Source organism: Rousettus aegyptiacus, unplaced genomic scaffold (assembly GCF_014176215.1).
Source record: "Rousettus aegyptiacus isolate mRouAeg1 unplaced genomic scaffold, mRouAeg1.p scaffold_m13_p_7, whole genome shotgun sequence".
Classification (NCBI taxonomy): domain Eukaryota; kingdom Metazoa; phylum Chordata; class Mammalia; order Chiroptera; family Pteropodidae; genus Rousettus; species Rousettus aegyptiacus.
This window is the reverse complement of record NW_023416310.1, coordinates 20,981,010-20,995,784: the sequence shown is the minus strand read 5'-3', so window position 1 is coordinate 20,995,784 and position 14,775 is coordinate 20,981,010. Positions and strand designations below refer to the sequence as shown.

General features: G+C 40.1%; 1 protein-coding gene across 7 annotated transcripts in view; it reads right to left on the bottom strand.

Moving 5' to 3' along the window:
- The window catches only part of CRIM1 (cysteine rich transmembrane BMP regulator 1), a 178,318-nt gene that overhangs the window by 58,860 nt on the left and 104,683 nt on the right, over nt 1-14,775 (bottom strand). For all 7 annotated transcript variants that reach the window (XM_016156670.2, XM_036224025.1, XM_036224026.1 and 4 more), the window contains 2 exons: nt 8,964-9,146; nt 6,332-6,529 (listed from right to left, as the gene is read on the bottom strand). In XM_016156670.2, coding sequence (XP_016012156.1) covers nt 6,332-6,529; nt 8,964-9,146 — 381 coding nt within the window. The remainder of the gene's footprint in view (nt 1-6,331; nt 6,530-8,963; nt 9,147-14,775) is intronic.

Genomic DNA, 14,775 nt, shown 5'->3' with positions numbered 1-14,775 from the left:
TTCAGAAACAGCTCTGAACAATGACTTTCTAGCATTATGTGGGATATCTAAAGACATTTTAAATTAACAGAGAAAAACAAAACACTATGAGATTCATCTACGAAAAATTTCTGATGCTTAGGTTAAAGACCTAGGTTAACACACGGTCATCTGCTATGCATCTGCTACTCCACATATAACCTTATTTGGACAAGCAAACACACAGACTGCTATATTTTAACTTCCATTTATGGAACTAGTTTCCAGGACACTTAGAGTTAAAGGATGAAACAACATGCCTAAGAGTCTTTGAGATATTACGAATATTTTATTACTTTTGGCCTACTAATAATAGCATAGTATATGGCGCTGAAGCAATACCACCCATAAACTGAGTTCTGATCCCTGTTATGTATCAGAACGTTAATATCATGTGACCCTATGGCATTTTGACTTCATTGCCTCTCAGGTCAGCCAAACTATGTTTGACTCCTTGCCACAGAAGCAGTAGCTTAATCATTTGAGATACTGTCCAGTTAGGAAGTATTATGGGCAGGGCTGGAAACATTTTTTTCTTTTTTTTAAGGAATTCCCACCCAGATATGTGCCTGGTACAGACTTTCTGGCAGCCCAATAGAAATGTCATTTGAAGGGAGGCTTGATTCAAACTACATTATCAGTATTTGTGGAAAAGAATATAATGCTCCTATGAAATTATGGTTGATGAGAGAGTAAATCTGACAGACCCTGGACTTCCCGCCCTATAGAAGATGGCATGCAATCTGCTGGCTGAGCTGACATTGAAGTGGCTTACTAAATCCATGTAGGGTCAAGAAATGCCTAACACCCTCTCTTCAACACTGTCTCGAGGAGAACCAGAATTCCCCAGGTAAGGGATCCAAGAAAGCGAGGTGGCAGGAAGAAAGATAGCTGACTGTCTGGTTCTATCACATTCCATTCTAAATCCAGAGATTAGAAATAATCCATACGCAGGAAATCTTTTAGTCCTCCACTTCAAGAGTTGGTTAAGTGAAGAATTATTAGGTTGGCCTGAAAACTCGGCTTAGTTTCAGATAACTTGGTAAATAACAGATTAAGTTTTATTACAGAAAAATTTTTTTTAAAATATGAAAGTACATAGACTAATATGATGGACCTTCATATACCTATTGCCCAGCTTTAACAATCTACAAATAACTCTTTGATTTCCTGTCTTGAGATGGGGAACATGCTTTGCTTTTGTTTTAGAGAAACAGAAATAGAGAAAAGAAACTACCCATTCACTCAACCACAAGGATGGAAACCCAAATCATAATACTGAATGTTACCTTATAAAATGTCACCTATATTTTACTGGTTCTTGAAAAGTGATACTCTTGGTACTGGCTCTAAAATCACCAGGGTCATCAAAACCATCGACTCACCCCCCAAAAAGATAGCACAAGGTAAGGCTGAAAAACACTCGGGTCACAGTGGTCACCTGGCCACAGGCCGAGACAAGACAGCAGATCAATCTTGACATCGAGACTTCTAAGTGATGATGAAATTCTTATCTTTTGCATCAATGTCGCACATAGCCAAGTTGGCCTCACACCTGTCCACATCTCTTGCATTTTTCTTACTGAGTCATCATGGGCATGCCACATACATCTCGCAACCAAAAAGTCCCTCTCCAAAACCTCATCTTATCTTTCATTATAAAACAGATTTCTTTTTAATGAGAAATGGTACTCTGTCTTTAGGGTCTCTCTGACATTAAGAATCAGCTTAGGGAGCACTTATACCTGATGTTATTAGAAGAAAAAAAAAAAGGATCAAATTACTCTCAATACCTAATTGTGATGTTAAAATAAACGCTGCTGCCTGTATAAGTAGCTGAAAATACAATGCAGCAGCACTTGTACGCTGACAGGGCACGTCTTAAGAGCAGTACATTAAATACGACAGCGAGCACTGGCCTCTGGAGGGTCTGGGGAAGCCCACTTACACTGTGGCTCTGGCCTTCGGAGGACGAACAAAGAGAGAATAAACCACACTTTACAAACCAGTCTTGGAGGGCCCTTGTGGCTGCCCCTGGAAGGAGGCGGAGAGCCAAGTGTTCATCTGGAGGGTGAGCAGTTGATCTGTAGCTAATTGGTCCAACTTGCTTCTAGATAGCTGGGCCCATGGTGTGTCCAACACCCCTTATATAAAACTCTGCTTTCTGTTCTCAAAGTACATTTTCAAACATAAACTCTGTCATTTTTTTTTTTTTCCAACTGATTAGGGGTCCAACGGGCCATCAGCATTTGAGGCCCTGGTTAAGAAACCCTACATCAGGGTCTGCTGCCCAACATGGCCAAGGAAGAGATTTCTAAGGGGAGTTTGGCTGTGATTTCCTACTCTAGTCTCTATCTAACACACTCATTCATCATTTATTCATTAACAATTTTTGAGTACCTACTTATATGTCAGGTGCTGTTTTAGAGATTCAAAAGAATATGGTAAATTCCTAGCTCAAGGGGATATGCAGTTTCTTTGAGGCTACAGGAGGTGCAGTACACCATGCAAACCATGCCCCTGTACTCTGGGCTCTGGGGACACACTGTTCTCCCACTCTTTTGGGCAAGTTACATGACCTCTGAACTTTGGGTTCTGTGATGGCAAACGGGATGCAGTACCTGTGCAAAAAGGGAGGCTGTAAGGATCAAATGAGCTGTTTGATGCTCTTACAGCGGTTAGGCCTGGTTCGTGTCAGTAAGTAAGAAATGTCCTCAAAGGCTCTAAATAAGATGATGCAAATGGTGCTAGATGCTGAGGAAGACCTAATTTTGCTGCCCTCCTTTTTGGTTTCTAGTTTTTAAGGAGAAAAGGACATAGCTTCCATCTGTCTGCTATTTATGCATTTCCATCTTAGCTCTTTACAAGGCCCAGAAAATAAAATTAATGTGATTGATGAACATGTAGAGAAAAGCCAGCAGAGCAAAACAGAAGAATACAATCAGTTAAAGACTTACAGACCGGGATGGCTTATCTGTGTACCGGAATTGGGTGTTGACAATAACTTGGTAAGACTTAATCATGAGAGTACTTAAGTGCCAACTTAAAAAGCACTTAGGTACTTGTGAATCAAGTTAGCTGTCAAGTAACAGCCTACTCTTCAAGGGCCCCCGGGTTCACATCTCCGGTCCTCCAGGAGTAACCAAGCACATTATTTTGTCCCTTGGAACGTATGTATCTTTAATAACAAAAGCCACAACAAGGTTCTTCTTCCCTGTAGGTCCTAACACACCATATTTGGTGATGCAGTAATTTATTTAGAAAAAAAATCTAAAACCACAATCCTTGTGTGGGGTCCTTTCATATAATTTCGGGCTGACTATGCACCTTGAGACTGTAGCCATTAGGGTGAGGGCCAAAATTTGTTATGCAATTGTGCACAGAGGAATTTATTGTGTGTATAAACTGCATAAATACCAGTGTTTCTGTTTTTCTCTAAATAATTCTGGCTGATGGCTTATTACACATTAACATCTTGCTTTCTTATTTCATCTAATCCTTTTGCTAGTCTGAAATCACTTGAAATACCATCTATATATGCTATTGAAAAGCTACTGAGAAAAATATTTTCCAATAGTTGAATACACTATCTTGGATCCTATTAACTAAGCAAAATGATTATTCTCCTTATAAGTTTCTTACTTTAAGTTTCTTATGATATTAATAATTTTTCAGTATCATTATCTTAGCTGTGCAGTTTTTTGATTCCACACCAAAAAGATCTTTCCATCTTCCTATTAGGTCTTGAAATGAGAGGGTTACTGAAAGCAAACACAATTTTATTTGAAACTCACTGCTTACCTAAGTTAGAAACAAAAACAAGAAACACAAGATCGACTAGTTCTCTGAGAACTGCACAACAGAATCTTCTGAAAGTCTCGATGAAAAGAGGTAAGGGCCAGAACACAAAGGAGACAGAAAGGAACTGGGACCAGTAGAACCTTAGGGCTTGAAATAAAGATGCTGAGTTCTGGTGAGGTAGAGGATGTGGCCTGGACTTGAGGCTTCAGAAGCAAATCCAGGATGAATCCCAAAGGCATCCTTCACCTGAGGTCCCCAAAGCGGGAGGAGCGCGCAGGTGGGGGGAGCACATCAAAAACACCTGGAGAAGCTGTCAAACCGCAAATAGTTTCCTCCCGTCGCCCCACTCCCGTCTCTCCCAGCACAAGGCCAGGAGCCAGAGATGAAGAGAGATGAAGAAGGAAACTAGGAAGAGGGGCATGAGTAAGCTGAGATGGCATTCGGGAGCAGGCTTAGCAGAAGAAAACATAGCTGAATCCATCAGACTTCGCTTTATCCTGGTTCAGCCACATAATGGCAATTGACCTTGGAGGAAATGATCTAAATTTCTCTAAACTTTAATTTCTTCATCCCTAGCACAGACTAATTAGGCTGTCGGGACAGGGTTGTTGTGAGGATTAAATGAAATCAGATACAAATATAAAGCACTTACCCCGCGGTACTCAAATATGAACATTCCTTGTCTCCTGGTTTAATTTAAAATGGCCTAAATATTTGAAGTTAACTCAGAGCTGTCTCTTATTTATCTTCCTGTCCGGTGCGACATTTGGATTATGGGATGTACTTAATAAGTATTTTTATTTTTTTTGGAATTAATAGCTAACCCAAACTGTCAAACGGTGGAAGATGAGATACAACTCCGTGCGTATGTTGCAGACCCCAAACTGTAAGTGATCAAACTAGAGTTCACTTCCCACCCAAACGTCTATATGATGTCAGAATAAATCAGTTAGTTTCACACGTATATTTCTATTTGCCAACTGCTGGCTTCCCTTCTCTACTTGCTATGATAAATACGCTAATGAATGCAAAAGATGAGTACAAAAGGATTTGCCTTCCCTCCATTTTCTTTCAGCGAAAGGGGCCTATTTTTTTTTTAATAAATGTTTTTAGTCTTTCCATTTATGATCCGAGACGTGTGAAGTTAAAGGGTTAGTGCTTACTGGATCACGTATTTCTGCTCTTAATTTTTCTCACATTATCATGCACATGTATGTACTTAAATATTTCAAGCTATCAACTTGAACAGGGGTAGACACAGTCCTACCTTTATCTGCTTCAGCAAGGCAGCCTTTCCTGTAAAGCTCTGTGCCCCGCCACACATATTTCTGTGCATTACTTTTTCCAGGACTAGAATGCTGCCTTTAGGGGATGGGAGGCGTGTACATGTGAGGGGGTGGGTGATTTCCACAAAATTGGTCATCTGGAAGCTATAAAGTTTTGGAGTGTGGCAGCTGTGTTCTGTGTAGAGTTATGGTGAGGGAATTGGTGATGTCAATAGAACTGGAGTCCTCCAGCTTACATTTTTATATGATTTTTAAGGCCTTTAATAATGCTAACCCCTCGGAGGTTAACGAAGCTAGTCAGGCACACTCCAGAGTCTGAGTTTATGAAAATTTAGGTAGAAGCAAAAGACTTTTCTTGATATAAGACAGTCTACTTAACTGAATTTCTGGAAAGAGCTGTCAGTTCCTTAATAGCCATTTTAAAAATTTCTAGAAGGAAACATCTTCAATTGAGATTAACTTTTGACCCACTTTAGTTCACTACGCAGATATGCTTCTTAATGACGAATACTCTCTATTGGATCTATCAGTATAAATATTCGATCTCTTTTCTGTACTAACAGACATGGACAGAGGATTAAGATTAAGTGTGCAAGGAATCTTCCCAGGATGGGAGAAAAGGACTGAAATAGGGGCTTGGACATTAAGACTAGCTGAGGGTGCCTCAGTCTCCTCTCCGTTAAATAGAATGAGGCAGTGAACGCAGGTAACCAAGGCGTACGTAAAAGCCTGAGAGAAAGCCATGGCCATTGTGATATCGGCAGAAGAATGGATCTCAGAGTGAAGACACTAGGAAGTGAAGACTGCCTCTGATGGTTCCAGATTTTTCTTCTAGCTGCTAGGACTCTTGGGCTTATAGAAGCATTACAAGTCAAACATGCTATGTTTGAATCAGGGGTCTTATTTCCAGCTTTATTCACTGCACTGACCTTCAGATATCAATCAGACTTGAAGTGAATTGAATTAAAATGTATACAGTCTTTTAAAATATTCAGATAAACATATCTGCAGTGGTGAAATAAAAACCACACTGATTCTCACTGTAAATGTGCAACATTTCCCCCCAAATTAGGAGTTTTGGCTGCATGATAAATTTCTCTGCAACTGGTAACAGCATGAAGCAGACATTATGCCTGAGGAAATAAACAACAAACAAGAATATACTGGTAGGTGCTTATCCAACACGAGACATTCTCCAGGGACTCATTAGAATCTACGAGGTTTACCTTCACACACGGGGCAACACTCCCCAGGGACTTTGACGGGGTTCATGCAGCTCTGTCCACAGGCTGTTGCAACGCAGTGGGGTTCTCCGTTGATGCACTGGCAGAACGTACAGTCGTCTTCCCGCCACCGGTCTCCATGGGCACGGATCTGGCCATTGGCGTAGCAGCCGGCAGGGTTATTAAAAGGATACACTGGATCTAAATGAAAACAAAAGTCTGAAGTAAGATCGAGGGCATTCTAAATCCTATCTCTGCCTGCATCTAGAGACACTTTCCCCCCACGTGCTAGTTATCAGCAGTTCTTTTCCAGCTGTGATCAGCAGAAGCTCAGGGTTTCATGAGGTGTCTCTAGGGCGACAGGGAAAAGCAGTTATCATACTGAATTTATGTCCACCCATCCTGACACTGCACACAGGACAGGACAGGTGTTATCACATCATAATGCTGCACAAGTTCGGGCATACAGCTGTGGGTTGGTAATCAGAAAACTCAGATCCATTTTAGGCTCTGACAGTGTCTTCTGAGCTGTCGATTTACGTGTTTATTAGCACACCTCAATTTCACCACCCGTAAAATGGAAAGAATAATGCTGCCACCTGACTTAAGAGTGATACTGTTACTTCTAGGACTAACGGGCCTCTATCTTCTGGCATATGGAGGGCCAGGTGGACAGCAGTGAAGAGTATGGCAGGCTCTCACTGTGGCTTGTTCATGACAAGGCTGGTTTAGACATCCCATAGGTCTCGGCTTGCGCCCCAGAGGAAAGACTGTACACCTACGCTGTATCTCTCCCCATGAGCTGAGCAGTCATGCAGCAGCCAAGGCTGGGGGACTAAAGTAGCCAAGGCTACTGCAAAATAAAATGTTTTCTGACGTTACCGACCAGGACATCGACACTGCATACACAGTTCCCAAACATTATTACGATGAGCGCAACTAGATAAATCACTCGATTTTTTTTTTCAGAAAGACATAAAATCTGGTCTCAACAAGCAAGTGCTGCTGTGCCGGGAGGGAAGTCCATGTGGTGCTGAGCTGGGTCCTCTTTAGTCAAGAGGTAAGACGGTGTTACAAGGAGTGAGTTCAGAGGCCAACATTTAAAATCACCCCATCACCGCTTTCGAAGGGCGGTGAGCCACACACAGATGGAAGCGCCCAAGAGACCTGAGTTAGATAAGGCTTTTTAAATTTCTTTATAAAAAATATTACACTGCAGACTTCATTTCTACTTTGAGCCTGGATCTGAATTCCAGGAAGTGAGACATAGCCGGATCCAAGCCCAGACAACTCATTATGAGTATTACACAGAGGTTCGTATCTATGTTTTTACACCCCTAACTGCAACAAACTGGGGGTAGCTAGGGAACGAATCAATAAGGAAGGTTAAGTTTGATGTGAATTTTAAAAAATCCTAATGACCCTAAAAAGTGAACCCTCTTTCTCCTACATTGGCTAAAATAATTTCTAACAGGGGAAAAGATTTTACTATCGTGAACACTTGTTCAGTGTTAGGAATGTAGTTTATATACTTCAAACATTGTCAGATCTTCCATTTACTGTGGAAAATATAGCTCAAATACTGAAAAGGATTTTAGAAACACAGAAAAAAGTACGGCACATGCAGTACCGGAATTTCATGTGCAGAGATGAGGGCTGGATGAACTTCAGGCAGAAGACTGACATGTCTGACTCTAGACCAAAGGTCTGTGGCCGGGTCAGGACGAGAAGGTTCACTTGACCCTCAGCGGGGGAAATGGTGTGTGTACAGACCAGAGACACAGTCGGGCAGCAGGTGCTTCACTGTAAACTCAGACAAGTGACTACTTTCCTGAACATTAGTATCCTGATCCCGAAAAGGTGTGGCTTATAGTGAATGAAAGTGAGTTACCATTCTGAAATTGTTTATTACTTCTGAATATCACACATGAGAAGGCAGAGCCTGTTGAAGGAACATGGAACTATTACTTCTTGGAAAGAAGAGAGGAAGACAGAGAAAACAGGCTCCTGAGAACCCTCTGCCTGGGCCCATACCTGACACGTGGCTGGACTTTGAGCCAAGGTCACCACCATGCCACATGACCCCTTCTCACACCACGCATTTTCAGACGGGAAGCAGCGGGGTCCTGACCCCACCGGAAGGGGCATGGGTACCGGAAAGGAGGCAGGGCAAGCTCTCCTCTGAGCTGACTGGCTGAAGCTGTCAGTGACAAGGGCTCTCCTGTCTCAGCTAAGCAATCTGAGGAGCGCGGGAGGCGGATTTTAACGTCAGGGTGAACGGAATGTCCCCAGGACTTCCTGAGGAACTGCTAGAACTGTAGGGCAGGAACAGAAAGCACCGAGGGACATCTCACACTGATCTGTGCAAACTGGTGACCTGCTGTCTACACCAGGGCATAACTTCCCTTGGGGAAGCATTTTCGCACAGTCTACCTGGCATTATTGAAGTCCTAAAAGATAGACCAGAATGTCATTAAAAAAAAAAAAAAAAAAAAAAAAAAAAAAAAAAAAAAAAAAAACTCCTTCAATAGTCAATAGTTCTCTATTTTGAGGTGAGACCGAATTAGGTCAATTTTGATATAAAAACTCCGAGCCACGAATATTCTTATTAATCTTCAGTTAGCACCTGTCTTACCTTCGCACACCGGGCAGCACTCCCCTTCGGGCACGTAGTACCTCTCGCAGCTCAGCTCCCCGCACTGGGCAGTGAAGCAGATGGAAACGCCCCCCTGGCATCGGCAGAACCGACAGTTGTCCATTCGAAACATATCTCCGTCATTATATTCCACATTGTTGAATACACAGGCTGGCTTTGTTTCTGAAAGGAATTCACACAGACAAGGCATATTCAAAGTCATTTTTGAGTGGTGTCCTTTTGTGTTTTTCTCAAGGTCATTTTTGAGTGGTGTTCTTTGGTGTTTTTCAAAGAGCCTCCCGAAAAATTCTGTCTGATAGCGGGGGTTAATAATTTGATGGAAAGTTACTAAACTCGATATCATTTTTTTGTACAATATTCTTATCTTCTTTACCCCGAGGAATCTAAACTCCCCTTAGCAAAATCTACACTGACTTCCCCCTTCTCCCAATAAAGAAACCATCTGACCATGAAACTCACCCATCTGACATGTGCTTTGAAGAGATTACATTTGTTTTGTTAAGCCATTCTCTACCCCAAATAAATGATCCTGTCTTCACATTAGGCTTCGTTCTGCCTCAAAAAATTTATCTAAGCCCTTCTGGAGGTGATAGCCTTCTGTTCCTCTAACATCCTCTCCTAAATTCTTTTTTCTCTCTCTGAGATTTAGTAATTTGTAATTTTAATAGTACTTGGCCTTTAAGTACATTGCTTCATGTAATCCCAATAACAAAGGTCTGATGTAGCTATTATCTCAACTTGAGAAGTGAGGAGATCCTAGGTAATTTGCTCAAAGTCACACGTTTAGCAAATGACAGACACAAAAGCAGTAGCTCCTCCATTGAAACCTGGTGATCTTTCCATCAAAGCCCTACATTTAGAATTCTCATTATGATATCAATGATTGAAAATGTGTTCTCTGCCCTGAAACACCTTCCCTAAATTCATCCCTCCTCTTTAATTTTGGTTGAAAGAACTCCCACTAAAGATATCACAAGAAAAAAAAAAAAACTACAGATCAATATCTCTTATGAATATAGATATAAAAGTCCTCAAAAAATTAGTAGCCAACTAATTTTTTAACATATAAAAAAGATTATATACCATGACCAACTGAGATTTACTTCAAGAATGTAAAGTTGGTTTGATATCCAAAAATCAATGTAATATGGCATGTGAATAGAATAAAGGACAAAAAAAACCCCACATGATACTTTCAATGGACACAGAAAAATCATTTGACAGAATCCCTTTCATGATAAAAATTCAATTAACTATGAATAAAAGGAAAAATCCTCAACTTGATAAATGGCATCTATGAAAAACTCACAGCTAATATCCTTAGTAAAAGACTGAATGCTTTCTTTCTAAGATGAGGAACAAGACAATGATATCCACTCTCGCCACTGCGACTGAACATTGTATTAGAGGTTCTAGCCAAGGCAATTAGGCAAGAAATAAAAAGTACCCAGATTAGAAGCAGTAAAACTATCTCTAGTTGTAGATGACATGATCCATGATCTTGTATACAAAAAAAAAAAAATTCTATGGAATCTACTAAAAAAACTATCATAACTCATAAACAAGTTCAACAAAATTTCATGGTATAATTGTGGTACAAATAAATTGTTGAGTTATGAGAACTCTCATAACTCAACAATAAAAATAACTCAAACTAAAAAATGAGGAAACATCTGAATAGACATTTTTCTAAATAACATACAGAAAAGGTCAATAACCACACATAAAGATACTTAACATCATTAGTTATTAGGGAATACAAATCAAAGCCACAATGAGAAACCACTTCATATGCTTAGATGGCTATAGAAAAAAAAGATACAGATAACAACTAGTGTTGATGAGGAGGTGGAGAAATTGGAACTCTCATACATTGCTGGTGAGGATGTAAAAAGTGCACCTCCTTTGGAAAACAGTTTGACAATTCCTCAAAATATTAAATACAGAATTACCGTATGATTCAATAATTACACTCCTAGGTACATACCTAAGAGAAACAAAAATATATACCCACGTAAAAACTTGTGTACAAATGTTCATAGCAGGATCATTTACAAGACCAAAAAAAAAAAAAGAAAAAAAAAGAAAGAAAGAAAGAAAGAGAGAGAGAGAGAGAAAGAGAGAGAAAGAAACAACCTAAAAGTCCATCACCTGATGCATGGATAAACAAAATGTGGTATACCCATACTATGAAATATTTCTTGACCATAGAAAGGAATAAAGTTCTGATATATGCTGTAACATGAATGAACCCTGGAACATTATGCTAAGTGTAAGAAGCTAGCCAGTCACAAGAGAACTATTGTATGATTCTATTTATTTGAAATGTCCATAATAGGCACATTTCAGAGAGAGAAAGTAGATTACTGGTTACCTAGGGCTGGGGGCTTTGGGAAGAAATGGGGAGTAACTAATAGTTTCAGAGTTTTGGGGGGAGGGGTTAATGAAAATATTCTAAAATTGTGAGGATGATTACATAACTGTGAATATATTAAAAACACTTAACTGTATGACTTCACTTAGTGAATTGCACAGTATATGTTTCAAAAAATCTGGTAAAATCAAAATACTCCCAAGCTGAAGGAAGTTCTCCTGAACTAATACACCCTGTTCAATAAGATGGGAAAATGTGGATTAAGATACACACTCTATACATGGGCTCCTCTCTCCAACATCATCTCTTGTCACCTGACTCCCACTGCGTTTTGAGTATATTTACATTTGTATTGTACTGAAGAACACTGACCTCATCTGATTTCATAATAATTTTGCAGAGAAGCCAGAATAAGTGTTAATATGCATTTTTCTATAAGGAAAACGAAATTTTAAAGCGATTACATGACCTGCCTAAAATCACATAACTAATATGAAATGAGTTGCATGTATGTATACACAGGTATTAAATGTGCATGTTTGAACCTCTTCCCCCCTGCTTGTTGGATGATATTTCTTTTTCAGAAAATGTTATGTTAAAAAAATCACATCGTAGCTCAGAATGCATCTACATACATTTAGCCATCTGAACTGAAATTGGAAGGATCTGGGCCATTAGACCACAAGTTCCAAAACACAGAAAATGGAGTGCTTTTACTAATCAAACTTGCACGCTGTGCGGTGAGGGAAAATATGATACTCCCAACACAATGCTGAGCATCCATTCAAACCAAAGGAAATTTCTTATAAGCCAACCAATATTAATTACTTCGTTGCGTTAATCGACCACGCCTACCATTTGCGTGAAGCCACAAATCTCGGTGCAAGATTTGAAGAAGTCAGGAGGGAAGATTCTAGTTATGAATAAAGCTACTCCAGGTGCACTGGTTTTTATGGTGACATGTGCAGAAGGTTAAGAGGGAGGAGTTGGGATTGATGAGAGGACCGGGCAGCTGTTTCACCAGCCAACATCTGAAGAGCGAGGGTGTGAAATTTAGAGAGATGGAGAGTCCCAAAAACATGGCCTAGAAAACAGAATTTTTTAGGATAAAAAAATCACGTAACGTAATGAAATTCCTGTTCGATGTTGAGGGAAATTTATAGAGGCTCTTTAGAAAAGTGCTTGATAAAAAGGCTCGTCTTTGAGAAGCAACAACCAATTCCTTCTTCACCTGTCGGGGATAGATGTGACTCTCAGAACGGAGTGGGGCCTATCGCTACCTCTACAAGAGGACAATTCAAATAAATGCAAAAAGGGAAAATATTGCAAATAAATTATTTATTATATAAGTTGTACTTTTCAAAGCGGTGATGCATAAAAGTGTACTTTTAGTGTTTTTTTTTGTGTGTGTGTGTGCACTAAAATTTATGTTTCTAAGTTCTGGAATCTTCTCTTTGCTCTGTAATATATTCCAGAACTCCTGAAAAAAAGCCTGATAGCATAGACTGTTAATAACCTCTACTGCCTGCCAAATTACCCTGATTGGCAGATGGTGATAGGTATATAATTTCAACAAAGGAAAAAACTAAAATGTAGAACCTCGCCTCAGATGTGAAGATACCTAAACAGATATAGTTCTGTTGTTTTTTCTCTTCAATCCCCCAGGAGAAAATGGCTAATATCTTGCCTCTGGTCTCACTTCACTGGAGAGGTGCGCAGAGCAGGAAGCCAAGTAGGTAGATATCAGAAGCCGAGAGAGAGAACTATATGACAGAAGGAAAACGTCTGAAAATTTCTCCATAAATCAACTGCAAATTGATATAATCACAAAGACAGGGTACTTGGATAAAAATCTTTTCTATGAGGGAAAGGGAGAGTGTGTGTACTGTAGTATACCAAGCAGATAGTACTTCAGGATAAGGGGAAGGAGACAATATTTCTAAAGAACTGCAAAAGATTATATTACTCTTAAGTAAAATTAGCTTGATCAGGCTCCAGGAATAGGAAGGGTGCTCAATAAATACAAGAGGGGAACAGTGCTTTCGAAGTACCTTATTTTCTTCATTAGTGCAGGAATAGACAGCGTGTCCCTAGAACACTACTGAGCATTATTGCTTTGCAGACAATGGATTCTCAATAGATGTCTTTGTACTAATTTTCTTATTAACTGATTTCAGGTCTGAGTTTTCTAGGCCAAACTTTTACATGAGGATCAAGCCGACTTTGGATAAGACTCTCCTGAGTCTTATGCTAGAAGAGCCAGTTATCAACTATCAAAATGTTCTATTTTTATTTAGATTTTTGTGCATATACATTGGACAGCTTATAATATTAAGCAACCAAATGATCATTTTTACATTCTATGCCTGAGATTTCAAACCCTAAGGCCTCCAGGGATGACAGAGGTGAGCCAGTGTAAGGCATTAGGGTGTCGTGGGACAAAACGGAGGACCCAGGCAACTAAAAGTAAAGGCTGTCACTCAGCTCCAGCTGACTGATGATAATGCTTTTGTTGGTGGGCTGGAGCAGGCACAGAACTGTTTTTTGAAGGAGGTCTGGGATTGTACCATTACTGCTGTGAAGTTCATACTTCTAGGTGATGATTTTGATGACTTCTAAGTTTATGTAGGAGGAGCTCGGCCATACCATTTGTTCCTTTAGTTTCTTAACAGGATTCTCGTTCAACTAACACCTCATAAGACCTGCCTTCAGCCCTTGTCAGAGAATGCAGTCAAAAACTGTCACAATCTTGCTTAAAACTCTCCCACCAAACCAAACCAAAGCACATAGAGAAGTAATATTTATGGAGAATGTTCTCTCCGTCTATTCATTCAGGTGAATATTTTCAAAACTCAGGAGTTCTCGAATCCTCTGTGAACATTTTTAAATCTTGTTTTCATTTTAACGTGTATCTTTAAAAAAAAATAACATAAGCACACAGATTATCCGCATGGCAGCTTAGGAACTGAGAGCTGCCACACAGTCTCCGTGTCTGCACACAGGGTTACATTAACACTGTCCTCCGAACTGGACTTTCTACATCTGTTCCTACACACTGGGATGTTTTCAAAATTTAGAGAGGATGCTCGAGGCATCGAGGTTCCAGCTCTGTTGTCAAACTGACCTCTGAAAACTGCTTTCACTGAGTTGCATTTTAGTATTTTGCTTCGCTTTTTTAGTGAGAAGAATAGCCACAGGAAACCAGTGTTTGCATGGGTGGTATTAAAGAAGTGGAAGACATCACCTACTGCAGGATCCAGATCTCTTAGGTTTCCATGTGAGAAGACTGTTGCCCTGTCCAGTGGGCTTCTTTCCTTTCAAAATAAGAACTGTGGATCTGACTCTTGCTCCCTTTTCTCCTTGATGGCCAGGAAACCGGGAGCCTGCTTTGATAACTGCCTCCAGCAATTGCACAGA